Here is a 14,322-nt window from a genome sequence, read left to right on the forward strand (position 1 = left end):
CTTTATCCTTCAGAAGGTCACATGTGTAGACTGTGGTCTTAACCTAGACTCCCTAGGCCACAGAGGACACAAAGCAGAAACTTTCCTCCCGCTGCAGCATGTAGGTCCCAAGCAAGTAAAAAATAGCTGACATTACTTATCATGGGTTATAACCTAATAGAGCTTTTCCTTTCAGAACTCCATAGGGAAGTTTCTATTTTTCTATTAAAAAATTGTAAATATTTTGTGTATATTTGGTACACGTATTTGAACATGTGTATTTGAACTCTTTGAACAATACGTATTCAAGAGAACCTGACACATGGGACTCACCTATGACTGAAAAGAATGAGGCACGCTGGTTAGTCAGTTGCCCAACTGCTAGAAAGTTATCTATTCCTTCTACAAAACACCACATTTCAAGGAATTGCTGCTACATAATAAGAATAATAAACCCAGATAGTGCTTTTTTGATAGTTTATGGTTAGTGATCTTTTTTTTTAGTGATAATGACCTCAAGGTCATTACCAAGCTAGCCCCCTGTCATTCCCCTAAGCACTCTAGTACCATTTATGATTTGCAGTGTATAGAACACCTGGAGAAGAGAGATTGTAGAGGACCAGAAATTTTCCTTTTGTTTTTTCTAGACAGTTTGTATGTATGTATGTATGTATAATTTATTTTTATATAAATATAGTTGATCTACAGTGTCGTGTTAATTTCTGCTATAAGCAAAGTGGCTTAGCTATGCATCTGTGTACGTTCTTTTTTATATTCTTTTCCACTACGGTTTACCCCAGGATGCTGAATATAGTCCCTGTGCTCTACAGTAGGACTTTGTTGCTTATCCATCCTATCTGTAATAGTTTGCATCTACCAACGCCAGACTCTCAGTTCGTCCCTGCCCCTTGGCCACCACAAGTTCAGACAGTATTTTTAATGCTCTGTTTTTTTCTTTTCTTTCTTTTGTTTTCTCAGGACTGTTAATAGTCTTGGCGTATTAAATGGTGCACAGCTTTTCTCTCTCAATAAAGATGAACTGAGAACCGTCTGCCCGGAAGGGGCCAGAGTCTTTAGCCAAATCACTGTTCAGAAAGCTGCATTGGAGGTATGACTTATCAACCCAAGATGGTGTTTTTCTGTATTAGTCATGAGGGTGGACTGCAGTTTGAAAGCTCTGGAAATAATGTTTGTGTCCATATTGGTCACTCTCTTTGCCTTTCATACAGAGCTGAATTCAACTTGAATCAGGTTTAATAATCTGTTACTGGAGTCATCAGTGACCACTTTTAGGGAGATTAATTTATTTTAAGTGTGCCTGCAAAATGAAGCTTGAACTTCATGTATTTGGGGATGTCTAATAAAAAGCCTAATGCTTTAATTTTGTATGTGCTAACTACTTCTATAGGAATTTTATTTACTCATTTACTTCAAGTGAATAAATGACCTAAGAGGCCAGAAAATTTTTGCTTGTCCTTAACATTTAGTTTGTAGATTCTAGCAAGTTAGAGATTGCTGTTGTTTAGTTGCTAAGTTGTCTCTGACTCTTCTGTGACCCCATGGACTGCAGCCCACCAGGCTCCTCTGTCCATGGGATTTCCAGGGCAAAATACTGGAGTCGATTGCCCTTTGCTTCTTCAGAGGATCTTCCCAACCCAGGGATCAAACCTGCATCTCCTGTATTGGCAGGCAGATTCTTTACCACTGAGCCACCAGGGAAACCCAGGTTCGAGGTTATAAAGTGTTAAAACTGTGGCTGTATGCCTTAGGCCTGCTTAGTGAACTGAAGGTTGCTCAGTTGTGTCCAACTCTTTAGAGTCCCATGGACTATACTGTTCATGGAATTCTCCAGGCCAGAATACTGGAGTGGGTAGCCTTTCCCTTCTCCAGGGGATCTTCCCAACCCAGAGATCAAACCCAGGTCTCCCACATTGCAAGCAGATTGTTTACCAGCTGAGCCACAAGGGAAGCCCAGGAATACTGGAGTGGGTAGCCTATCTCTTCTCCAGCTGATCTTCCAACCCAGGGATCAAACCCAGGTCTCCTGCATTGCAGGCAGATTCTTTACCAACTGAGCTATCAGATAAGCCTAGACCTGCTTATACATATAAACAATCAGAGAGAAAATATTAGTTATTTTTATTTATTTATTCCTTAGTTATAGTTGTTTCTGTGAAAGCAGGAGAATAAATTTTTTCTAGATTGGATATACTTAAGCTTCCAATATCCTTCTCTGCTTAACATGGGCTATGTAAGGGTAGTAGTTTCTAACTGTTACATCTCACAGCTCTTAATAGCTTTCATGAAAATTAAACTCCGATTCAGATGAAAGGATATAGGCTTTGGTGTGAAATCAATACACAATTATCTCAAGCAGGTATATTGTGTAAATTCAACAGTTAAATAATGAACTAAAATAGCCTCGTGCATGCAACCCTATAACCACTCTCAGTCAGGAGAAATATTTCCCTTGAAATTTTTTCCTACCACATTGATCTTTCTTGGTTCTATATTAGGCTTTCTGTCTGTTGAATATGAGTCAGGATTATATCTTTCCTCAGGCTGTTTAGTTGCCATTATGCATTCTGTTTTTATTGAGAATGTTAAGGGTTAAGTAAGTTCCATAATCCTAACACTTCTGAATTCCTTCAGTCCTGCCTCCCTATTGCTATCGTTTTCCCTGACTGCCCATGTCCTCCTGGCCTCTTGTTCCTCTTCCTCTGGATGTGAATGGAGGCAGAGACTTGTTACCTAAGGTTCTGCATCTTCTCCAGGCACCTTCCCATCATGCCCTTCTCTTGTATCTCATTCATTGTTTACTCACCTGTGTCGCCAGAGACTTCTGTAGATGAGAGGGGATTATAGTGGGTGCATAGGGGTTGTAGGTCAGACTTCAAAAGGACAAGAACCAACAAGATGTCAGATGGTCAGAACCTTTTGGTGTGAGGAAACTTGGTGTTTTCTGAGCCCAGTCTTTGGGCCTGATTTAGAATCCCCTACAGCAGATAGATGAATATCTTGCTTGACCTAAAGAGCATTCTTTGATAAGTTAGCATCTTTTTGTGCTTATACAACCTCTTCTTTCTCCCAGGGAATCTAAAGCATTCCACATGCATTACTGATTTACCTTTAACATGTTCAAGTGAAAGCATGGTGAATGAATGGTCTTTAGACACTACCAGTGAAAAAGTGAGGTTAGTGGAGTCCAAACCATCACTTACGTGAAGGGCAGCCTTCAGTTCCCCGCCAAGAGACGTGAGAAGAAAAACACAAAGAACTTTTAGCCTGAGCCATTTCCTTACGTGATCTGCAGCCTCACAGACCACTAACGATCTTGTCTGAACCATGTTTGTTTTTCAGGATAACAGTGGCAGCTCTGAGTTGCAAGAAATCATGCGAAGACGACAGGAAAAAATCAGTGCTGCTGCAAGCGACTCAGGAGTGGAGTCTTTTGATGAGGGAAGCATCACTAATTAGTTTCAAAATTCCATCATTCTTGGCATGTGTCCACCATGCTTTGTTTTAAGAAGCCATGAAAGGAATGTCAGATTCTTCTTTCTTGGTATACAGAATTTATCGCCATAAAGAAACAATGCAAACCTAAGTAAGCAGAGGACTTTCTTCTGGGCCCATTATTTTTATTAAAATTAAAAATTTTAAGCAGAAGTTTTGACCTTGGGAAATATTTTGCATATTCGACCAAGGTGAGGTTTCCTTTAATGGATTAATTATTTCATCTCAGTCTCAATGCATAAGCAGATATTTTTGACAGTGGTGAATTTATTTATTGCAGCAAAGCAAAAAGATAGATATGCCCATGATTCAAAATCTAAATATTTTTAGGTTTGCCTGTGACTGTGTTGTGTATCATCCAGGGTGTAGCTTGCTTTAGGCTAGTCTCTGCTTACTTAGGTCTCTTCTTAGACATATAGACTATTTAGATTTATTTAAAGTTCTTAATGCCAACAGTTTAAAAAAATTTGAAACATTTAATGAACTGTAAAGTACAACAAGGCCTTGGACATACAAATAGAAACCTTTAGAACATTCCTGAGACATTTTATTTGTCACGGCTCTGTTGCTCACAATTCCTTGTATAGCTTGTATTTTGATTTAGTTTATACTCTACTTATTATCTATACTGTGTTCTTATATATTAAGAAAGCACAAGTGTAAAAGAGGTCACATACATTCAAAATCTGTCACAGGAAATAGCCTGCATTGGTGTGTGTTACAGTATTTTGCTTAATGAAGGCCCCAGTTCTGAATATTGATACAAGTAGTTAAAAGTAAACTGGGGCCATCTTATGTGTTTATCCATGTCAAGTTTTTCTGGTATTAAGAAATAATCTACACATATTTTGATCCTGTGAAAGATTCTAGGTAGAGAAAAGAGAGAGACCTAACCTTCAACAAAGTTATTTTTGGAAACATGATTTTTGTCATTAAATGTTATATTATTTCACATATATAAAACAGATGTTATGTAAGAATGTTGTATATTTTAACATAAACCCATTTAGAGAGATTATCTAGATTCATTAATTTTCATAGTGCCTTTTTCACATGAGTCAGCTGGAAAGTCTGCAATAAACAGTATTTGCTGTATGTTAATAAATGGCTTGTGTCTCATTGGCAAAAGGGACCTTTGGCGTGAAGAGTGGGGATCACGGTTGAGTGGAATGGGAAAAACAGAGGCCCACTTAGTGAACTTACCCACTCAGAACTTAGTGAAGTTCTGAGTGGGTAAAAGCTGCTCTAGATTACTTTCTTCAGTTGTTTCTCTTTCTTCCACCCCTCTTATTTCATCACATTTTCTTCTGCCATCAAGTCCAGTTGATCCCAGCAGTAGAAACAAACTTATACCCCGCATTTGTGATTATGAAGTGCCGCCATATAAATGCCTTGTTAGAGAGCTACAGTAACCTGTGAGTTGGATATTATAGGAGGATTAGCTTCCTAGAGGTTAATTTTCCCCAAATCATGAGGAATAAGAGAGCCTCTTGTTTTCCATTTCTCAGTTCCCCCAAAGCACTGTCCCTCAGACAAAGTGAGACAAACATTAGAATAATAATTATTGTATATCTTCCCATTTCATAAGCATGGATGCACATGTATTTATTTTTTAATTATTTGTTTATTTTTAAATGTTTTTAATTAAAAGTTTTTTGACATACCACATGGAATGCAGGACCTTAATCCCCTGACTAGGATTGAACCCATCTTCCCCCTACAGTGGGAGCAGAGAGTCCTAACCGTTGGACCACCAGGAAGTTGCCTGATGCACATTTATAACTTAGCCCTTATGGAAAATATCTGAAAATGTAGAGATAAGACAAAAGAAATTAGGATAGGAAAGTTAAAATAACCTGTGTGTAGTATAGCATCAGTTCAGTTCAGTTTAGTCGCTCAGTCGTGTCTGACTCTTTGCAACCCCATGAATCACAGCACGCCAGGCATCCCTGTCCATCACCAACTCCCGGAGTTCACCCAGACTCAACGTCCATCGACTCAGTGATGCCATCCAGCCATCTCATCTGTCGTCCCCTTCTCCTCTTGCCCCCAATCCCTCCCAGCATCAGAGTCTTTTCCAATGAGTCAACTCTTCACATGAGGTGGCCAAAGTACTGGAGTTTCAGCCTCAGCATCATTCCTTCCAAAGAAATCCCAGGGCTGATCTCCTTCAGAATGGACTGGTTGGATCTCCTTGCAGTCCAAGGGACTCTCAAGAGTCTTCTCCAACACCACAGTTCAAAAGCATCAATTCTTCGGCGCTCAGCCTTCTTCACAGTCCAACTCTCACATCCATACATGACCACAGGAAAAATCATAGCCTTGACTAGACGGACCTTTGTTGGCAAAGTAATGTCTCTGCTTTTGAATATGCTATCTAGGTTGGTCATAACTTCCCTTCCAAGGAGTAAGCGTCTTTTAATTTCATGGCTGCAGTCACCATCTGCAGTGATTTTGGAGCCCAGAAAAATAAAGTCTGACACTGTTTCCACTGTTTCCCCATCTATTTCCCATGAAGTGGTTGGACTGGATGCCATGATCTTCGTTTTCTGAATGTTGAGCTTTAAGCCAACTTTTTCACTCTCCACTTTCACTTTCATCAAGAGGCTTTTGAGTTCCTCTTCACTTTCTGCCATAAGGGTGGTGTCATCTGCATATCTGAGGTTATTGATATTTCTCCCAGCAATCTTAATTCCAACTTGTGTTTCTTCCAGTCCAGCGTTTCTCATGATGTACTCTGCATAGAAGTTAAATAAACAGGGTGACAATGTACAGCCTTGATGTACCCTTTTCCTATTTGGAATCAGTCTGTTGTTCCATGTCCAGTTCTAACTGTTGCTTCCTGACCTGCATACAAATTTCTCAAGAGGCAGATCAGGTGGTCTGGTATTCCCATCTCTTTCAGAATTTTCCACAGTTTATTGTGATCCACACAGTCAAAGGCTTTGGCATAGTCAAAAAAGCAGAAATAGATGCTTTTCTGGAACTCTCTTGCTTTTTCCATGATCCAGCGGATGTTGGCAATTTGATCTCTGGTTCCTCTGCCTCTCCTAAAACCAGCTTGAACATCAGGAAGTTCACGGTTCACATATTGCTGAAGCCTGGCTTGGAGAATTTTGAGCATTACTTTGCTAGCATGTGAAATGAGTGCAATTGTGTGGTAGTTTGAGCATTCTTTGGCATTGCCTTTCTTGGGATTGGAATGAAAACTGACATTTTCCAGTCCTGTGGCCACTGCTGAGTTTTCCAAATTTGCTGGCATATTGAGTGTAGCACTTTCACAGCATCGTCTTTCAGGATTTGAAATAGCTCAACTGGAATTCCATCACCTCCACTAGCTTTGTTCGTAGTGATGCTTTCTAAGGCCCACTTGACTTCACATTCCAGGATGTCTGGCTCTAGGTCAGTGATCACACCATCGTGATTACCTGGGTCATGAAGCATAATCTGATTCAAAAAGAATTGGTGTCATTTATAAGTATGTCTTTATGCTATAAAATTCCAAAGGAAAATATCACAGAGGTAGTAATTGCAGAAGTAGTTACCTTCTTCAGGGTGGTGGCGACAAAGAGAAGAGTTGAAATTCATGGAATTGAAAAGCTGGAGGGAGAATTTGAGCCAGACATCTGAGGAGTTAGGTTACTGGGATAAGAAATTTGGAGAAAAGTTCCCACCACTGGTAAATAAACAGACCTCCCAGAAGAGGGGCACAGCCTAACTGGTGCTGTTGCCTCAGGAATTCAGAAAATAATTCAGCTGGAAAAAAAAATAGTTTACTCTGTATGGCAGTCTATAGGCCCATCCACGTCTTTACAAATGACCTGGTTTTATTGTTTTTTATGGCTGAGTAAAATCCCACTGTATGTACATACCACATCTTCTCTATCCATTGCTCTGTTGATGGATATTTAGTTTGTTTCCATGTCCTGGCTGTTGTAAATTGTGCTGCAGTGAACATGTATCTTTTTGAATTATGGTTTACTCTGGGTTGTGGGGCTTCCCTGGTAGCTCAGCTGGTAAAGAGGAGACACCAGTTCGATTCCTGGGTCAGGAAGATCCCCTGGAGAAGGAACGGCTACTCACTCCAGTATTCTGGCCTGGAGAATCCCACGGACTGTATAGTCCATGGGGGTACCAAAGGGCCAGACACGACTGAGAGACTTTCACTTTCTGGGTGTATGCCCAGTAGTGGGATAAATTCAGAAAGAGAAAAACAAATACCATATATTAACACATGTATGTGGGTTCTAGAAAAATAGGTATAGATGATCTTATTTACAAAACAGAAATAGAGACAAAGACATAGAGAACAAACGTATGGACGCCAAGGCAGAAAGAGGACGTGGGAATGGATTGGGAGACCGGGGTGGACACACATACACTGTTAACTATGTATAAAATAGATAACTAATATAACTAATAACTAATAATAACAAGAACCAACTATATAGCACGGGGAAATCTACTCAGCGCTTTGTGGTGACCTAAATGTGACATAAATCCAAAAAAGAAGGGATGTATGTATATGTATAGCTGATTGATTTTGCGGTATAGCAGAGAGTGACACAGCGGTGTAAAACAACTATTCTCCAATAAAAAGTAAAAAGAAATAAAATAGTTGGGCAAATCCATGGAGCTGGGACTCAGATACTTAAGGACAGCAGGCCAGGCAGCTGAAACTGGGATTTCCGGAGGGAGAATAAGGAGGCTGCTCTTGGGAGTCACTGGAACCTACTGGGAGTCAATTGCTACTTACAAAGTGGAGGGCTATTACTAAGGTGATGTTGACAGAAACAGGACGTAGAACAGAAGGAAGCAAGTTCCTTGTTCCCTGTCTAGCTTCTTATGACCCGGTGGCAGAATCTATTGGTCACCCACCTGGCAAAGCCCCAAACTGCAAAGCTGAGACTAAAGGGTGTAGATTTGAAACTGAGAGAACAGCTCAATAATCAACCTGTTTCAACTCTGGCTACTTAGCTTACATATACACTCTTTTATACATCTTTGAAATTCTATACAATGATCAAAAAATGTTTCTGCTATAGTGTCTGATACATAGTAGATTCTCAATAAATCTTTGTAAAATGAACTGTTAAATGGTTAAATCTTTGTAAAAATTAACTTCCTGGCCCAACTTAAATTGTCTCTAACTCCACTTTGCAGTCTTATTTTGAACTGGATTCTATAATCTCTTATAGCAAACATCCAACTTGTAAAAATTTCATGTATTTATCCACTTATGTACCGGGAATGGTTCTGATGCTCTGAATACCATAGTGAAAAGACTAGCAAAGTCTTTCCTTAAGATTACATTAGTGTGAGCAACAAGAATAAAGTAAAAATATATAAGCATACACATAAATGTTTATTGTTTTACCCAACAAGATGCAGTCATCTTTCTCTGTTGTTTAAACAGTATTTAACAGAAGGAATTGGTTAAACAGGCAAAAAGAAAACACTGTGACATCACAGAGGTGGGAATAATAGGAAGCAGCCCCTGCCCCTTGGGCTAGCGTTGCACAGGGAAGGGGCTTGGGTTTGCCAGCATTTAGAAGTCTGAGGAAGGGAAGGGCCCTGGGAGCCGGGACACAGACCACTGAAGAGAAGGCACTGTCTCATGTTGGTGCCTCATGAACACAGAGGAGAGAACCCCTGGAGACCTGGCATGGAAGCTCGAAGGAGAGGGAGGCGATTCTGGACAGTTTACCTCTGGGGTGGGTGGGGAGGGGGCGGTGCAGTGATGCTGGTTCTGAAAACACAGAGGGAAAAAAACTAGAAACTAGGATCACCTAATCACCAATCAACTGTTGCTGCCAAAGTGGAGATCTCATCACTGTTGTTAAGCCATTTGCTTATGGCATGGCCTTTGTATATTTCTCGTTTTTGTTCTTGATGTTCATTGAGCTTTTGGAAACTAGGATTATAGTTTTCTATTAATTTTGGTCAAGTTTTGGTCATTATTACTTTTTTTTTCTGTCCTTCCTGCCTTCTGTCCTTGGGAGTCTCCAATTTCATGTATGCTGAGCCATTTGAAGTTTTCCTAAGGTCACTGATAATTTTTTACTGAGTTTTTTTCTCGGTGTTTCATTTTTTGTTGTTGTTCAGTTGCTCAGTCGTGTCCTACTCTTTGCGACCCCATGGACTGCAGCGCACATCAGAGTTCACATCAGGCTTCACTCTCTCCCTGAATTTGCTCAAACTCACGTCCATTGAGTTGATGATATCATTTCATTTTGGGTAGTTTCTGTTCCTGTTTTCAAGTTCGCTAATCTTTTCTTCTGTAATTTCTAATCTGCTTTTCATCTTTTCCATTTGTGTTTTTCATCTCAGATATTAGGGTTTTCATCATTAAAAGTTTAATTTTTGAAAAATATCTTTCCTGTCCCTACTTGACTTGCTCAATATTTCTTTGATTTTTTTCAGTCGTATGGAAGGCAGTGAAACTATCTTAGTATTCTTACTTACTAATTCTGTCATCATTATATCTTCTAGGTTAATTATGATTGATTTTTTAATGATTTTTCTTTCTTTTTTTTTTTTTTTTGCTTCTTTGTGTGCTTGAAATTTTAAAAGCTCTGACCACTTTCAGGATTCTTTTCTGTATTTTTCACTTTTAATGTAATTTTTAATTGGATGCCAGATACTGTGAATTTTACCTTGTTAGTGCTGGATACTTTTGTATAACTTCAAATGTTATTGTGCTTAGTTTTGGGATGCTATTCAATTACTTAGTAAGAGTTGGATCCTTTCTGATATTTCCTTTCTTTATGTATTTTTAGGTGGAACCAGAGCAATATTTATATTACAACCAATTTTATTGCACTATTGAAGCAAAACTCTCCTGAATCCTCCACCTATTACTCCATGCATTATGTTTCCCACTGTAACAGATGATAATAGGGACTATGCCTGGTTCTGGTGAGCTCAGAATTGTCCTTCTAAGTCCTTTCATGTGAGTCTTTTCCTCAGGCTTGAGCAGTTTTCTAATAGGCATGCAATGAGCCATCCTCCACTTAGGACTCTACGGGGACCCTATGTGTATCTCCAGAGCTCTCTCTTGATGCAGCTTTCTTTGCTCTGTGACTCTGTGCTATGAATTTTAGTTCCCTTGCCCTTGTCACTTTCTAAGCTTTTGTCTCCTCAACTCAAAAGTCTACTGAACTCCACCGCAGTTCTCTCTCCCTGCACTGAACTTTGAAAGCCATACCTAGGCAGAAAATTGGAGCAACTGTAGGATTTTCTGCATTTATTTTTCAGCTTTTATTGCCTAGTGTTCAATATATGAAAAATCTTTTCTCCCCTGTTCTTCAGATTAGAAATTTATATCCATATGTATTCAGCTTGGGATTTGCCTGGTGGTCCAGTGCTAAGACTCTGCACTTCCACTGCAGGGAGCATGGATTTGATCCCTGGTTGAGGAATGAAGATCCCATGTGCTGTATGGTGCGGCCAAAAGACAATAAAATTTTTTTTGTAATGTATTCAGCTTCACCAACTCGTTTTCTCCCCTGTGATCTGTCTTCCAGTATGTGTCAAGACAATCCAGTGAATCTTCTTTTCAGTTATTGTATTTTGTCAGTCCCAGAATTTACATTTAGCCTTTTTTTATAGAGGCTGTGTTGCTGCTGAGTGAAGATCTCATGAGGTTGGTTCCGGTCTCTTTCTTCCTGGTGCTTACATGGAACAATATTAAAAAGTTGTACACACTCACAGGGATTTTTATAAAGACTGGTTGTTTCTGAATAGGAAAAGACAATGTTCGCTTAGTAAACATTTTGTAAGGGTCTGCTTTAAGAACTGCATATTCAGTGAGAATCCTAGAGGTAGCCTCTGCCTTCAGAGGATATACAATCCGAAGAACTGTTGGCAACTTGCTGTATTTATCCCTGGGATTAATTTTATTAATTTGTCACTTGTGGGGCAAATTACATCTTAAAACCACCAAAAATCAGTGCCGACTTCCCAGAGACTGTGATTTTATACATGTGACATTGGGTGTTTCCCAAAAGACATGCTTTTAAGTTAGTCTATTCAGAGATCTTTGTAAGGTTGTGTCAAGGGCCCCTGGGGATGAATCAGCAGGAGAAAGTATCAAGTAGTTACCATTTTACCACCCTCCTCTTGGATCTTCTTTTCCTTACTTAAAACATAACATGCTCAAAAAGCCGTGGCTGCTATAGGCAATTTCCAGAGAAGGGGTCTAGTTCCAGCAGTTCTGGGTCCCAGACAGGAATTTTACTCAGTACTCCCATCTACCCCCCGGCCCAACCCATTCTGTTTCTACCATCTTGGTCCTCCATCCCCTCTTCAATGCAGGCTTCTCCAGGACTGACTCCTACACAACCTCGCAGCCTTGCACCACGTACAGGCTCTCATCAGCTTGCATCACAGCCTCACACCACATCACTGGCCTTATATCACTCACAGCCTCCTTTCCTCGCCTATTTATTACTTTCTTTTTGCATGTTTGGGACAGAAAAGAAGGTGAATAAGCCAGTGCTCTGAGCTCAGTTTTATGAGAAATCCTCAGTTTTTTTTTTTGTTTTGTTTTGTTTTTGATGCAGGAGGTACCCAGTTACCAAGAAAAGAAATATCTCCTAGTACCCAAATGTTCAGGTGTTTCAAATCACATTTGTGAGGGAAAGGTTATTAGATAAAAAGCAAGTAAAATTCTGATAAGATAAAAGGAATTACTGAGAACCATCCTCCTAGACACTGACCTGAACTGGGGTGAGGTATGTCTATCAGGTGCTCTGAGGGGAGTGAGGTTCCGAAACTGGGTTCTATACCGCTGCTGCTGCTGCTAAGTCGCTTCAGTCATGTCTGTACCACTAGGGATATTCTAACAGCTGATGCACTTCCTGAAGGGCCCTAGGCATACTTCATCTAGTTTGCTGCTGTGACCAAGTGGGCAATGAACCAGGGCTCCTGCCAGGCCCAGATGGTCCTGGTGCTGGCTGGTTGCCTGGGCTCTTCCCTTCCTGACTGTGGCTCCAGGCACTTGGCCCAAGTCTTACTGCTTTTCTGGGCTGCCCCACCTCCTGGACCCTGAAACAGTCAGCCTTATCCCTCAAGCGTGGCCATGGAGTAGAAGATAATTTCTCTAGCTTCAGTCATTCCTGTTACTCCTCCAAATGAACACATCGTTTCTTTCAGATAACAAAAAAATCTGAGAATAAAACACACACACACACACACACATGAATGGTAAGTAATTATTATCTCTAGGTCTCCAAGAGCTTGTCCTATTTTATGGTTTCTTACTCTGAACTGGTGTCATACACTAAGGCCTTCTTTACTCCCATCTGTTCTTTGTTTATAATCCTGTGAGGATTGTGTGTGCATTTCTTTTTTTATACATGCATGCATGCTAAGTCACTTTAGTCATGTCTGACTCCATGTGACCCTATGGACTGTAGCCTGCCAAATTCCTCTGTCCATAGGATTCTCCAGGCAAGAATCCTAGAGTGGGTTGCTGTGCCCTCCTCCAAGGGATCCTCCCAACCTAAGGATTGAACCTGAGTCTCTGATGTCTCCTGCACTGGCAGGCAGATTCTTTACTGCTAGCACTACTTGGGAAGCCTTTGATATTAATTTATCTGGCTATGCTGGGTCTTTGTTGCTGCGAGGGTTTTCCTCTAGTTTCAGAGAGCAGGGGCCACTTTCTAGCTACAGTGTGTGTGCTCTTCATTATGGTGGCTTCTCTTGTTGTGTAGCATGGGCTTCAGTAGCTGCAGCACACAGGCTCCGTGGTTGCAGCCCCCAGGCTCTAGAGCACAAGTTTAATAGTTGTGGTATACGGGCTTAGTTGCTCCTTGATATGTGCGATCTTCCCAGATCAGGGACTGAACCCATGTTTTCTGCATTGGCAGACAGATTCCTTACCACTGAGCCACCGGGGAAGCCTACCTTTCATCTATTCTTAAAGAAAAGAAAATGGAAAGTGAACTCTTGTGTGCTGAAAGCTTTAACATATATTCCCCACTTTGTGGATGAGGAGAATGAAACTCAGACATAAATTAAGTAGCTTGTTGCAGAGTAAGTGGAACAACTGAAATCTGATCTAACGCAGAGACTTTTCTACATCCTGCAAATCTTTTCTCTCAGATATCATAGGTCAGTGTATAAAAAACATTTTAAACAGAAAAATCATCTTTTTAAAATATGAAATTTTATATGGTATCTCACTGTATAAAACAGGCAAAATTCAGTGTTCCTCTCATTGAAGCTGCAAAGAGGAGACCTGGAACCTCATTTGGAAACCACTGGTCCAGATTCCACAGAGCTCCTCCTCCATGAAGGCCCTTGCAGATGAACGGGAAGGTGGGTTGGAAACTAATCATTCCATAGCAACAATTAGACCAGGAAATACAGTGCTTGGTCACAACAGTCACTTACATCTTGGGATAATTTCAGATGGCTGATCACCCCTGCAAAACACTGCTCTATTGAGACAAGATAATTGCCATTGACATCCTCTCACAGTTCCTTATTTCTAGATCCTGCTATGATACCTGCCTTCCTCCTCCGCTCTGATGTCTAAAGATGAGAATCTTTTCTTCAGTCTGGAGCTTTGCATACAGAGTTGGCTCTCTGGGGCATCAGGGAATTCTGAGAGTGGAAGAGTGGAGCAGATGCCTCCATGCACTACCAGATTGCCCCCATGGGACACTCTCATCCCCCTGCTGTTGGGGGATGCGACTGCTGGTAACTCACAGCTAAGACCTTGTCCAAGAATTGCCCTCACCAAAGAGAACACCCTTCCATACTGCTTAGGGGCAGAATTATGTCAGATGCTATTACATCAGGGCAAAACGAGCTGTTCCTCAT

General features: G+C 40.6%; 1 protein-coding gene across 4 annotated transcripts in view; it reads left to right on the forward strand.

Moving 5' to 3' along the window:
- The window catches only part of EPS8 (EGFR pathway substrate 8, signaling adaptor), a 197,681-nt gene extending 193,084 nt beyond the window's left edge, over positions 1-4,597 (forward strand). For all 4 annotated transcript variants that reach the window (XM_061417742.1, XM_061417740.1, XM_061417741.1 and 1 more), the window contains 2 exons: positions 958-1,087; positions 3,340-4,597. In XM_061417742.1, coding sequence (XP_061273726.1) covers positions 958-1,087; positions 3,340-3,456 — 247 coding nt within the window. In that variant the 3' untranslated portion in view covers positions 3,457-4,597. The remainder of the gene's footprint in view (positions 1-957; positions 1,088-3,339) is intronic.
- Positions 4,598-14,322: the final 9,725 nt, after the last annotated feature.

Source organism: Bos javanicus, chromosome 5 (assembly GCF_032452875.1).
Source record: "Bos javanicus breed banteng chromosome 5, ARS-OSU_banteng_1.0, whole genome shotgun sequence".
Taxonomy (NCBI): Eukaryota; Metazoa; Chordata; class Mammalia; order Artiodactyla; family Bovidae; genus Bos; species Bos javanicus.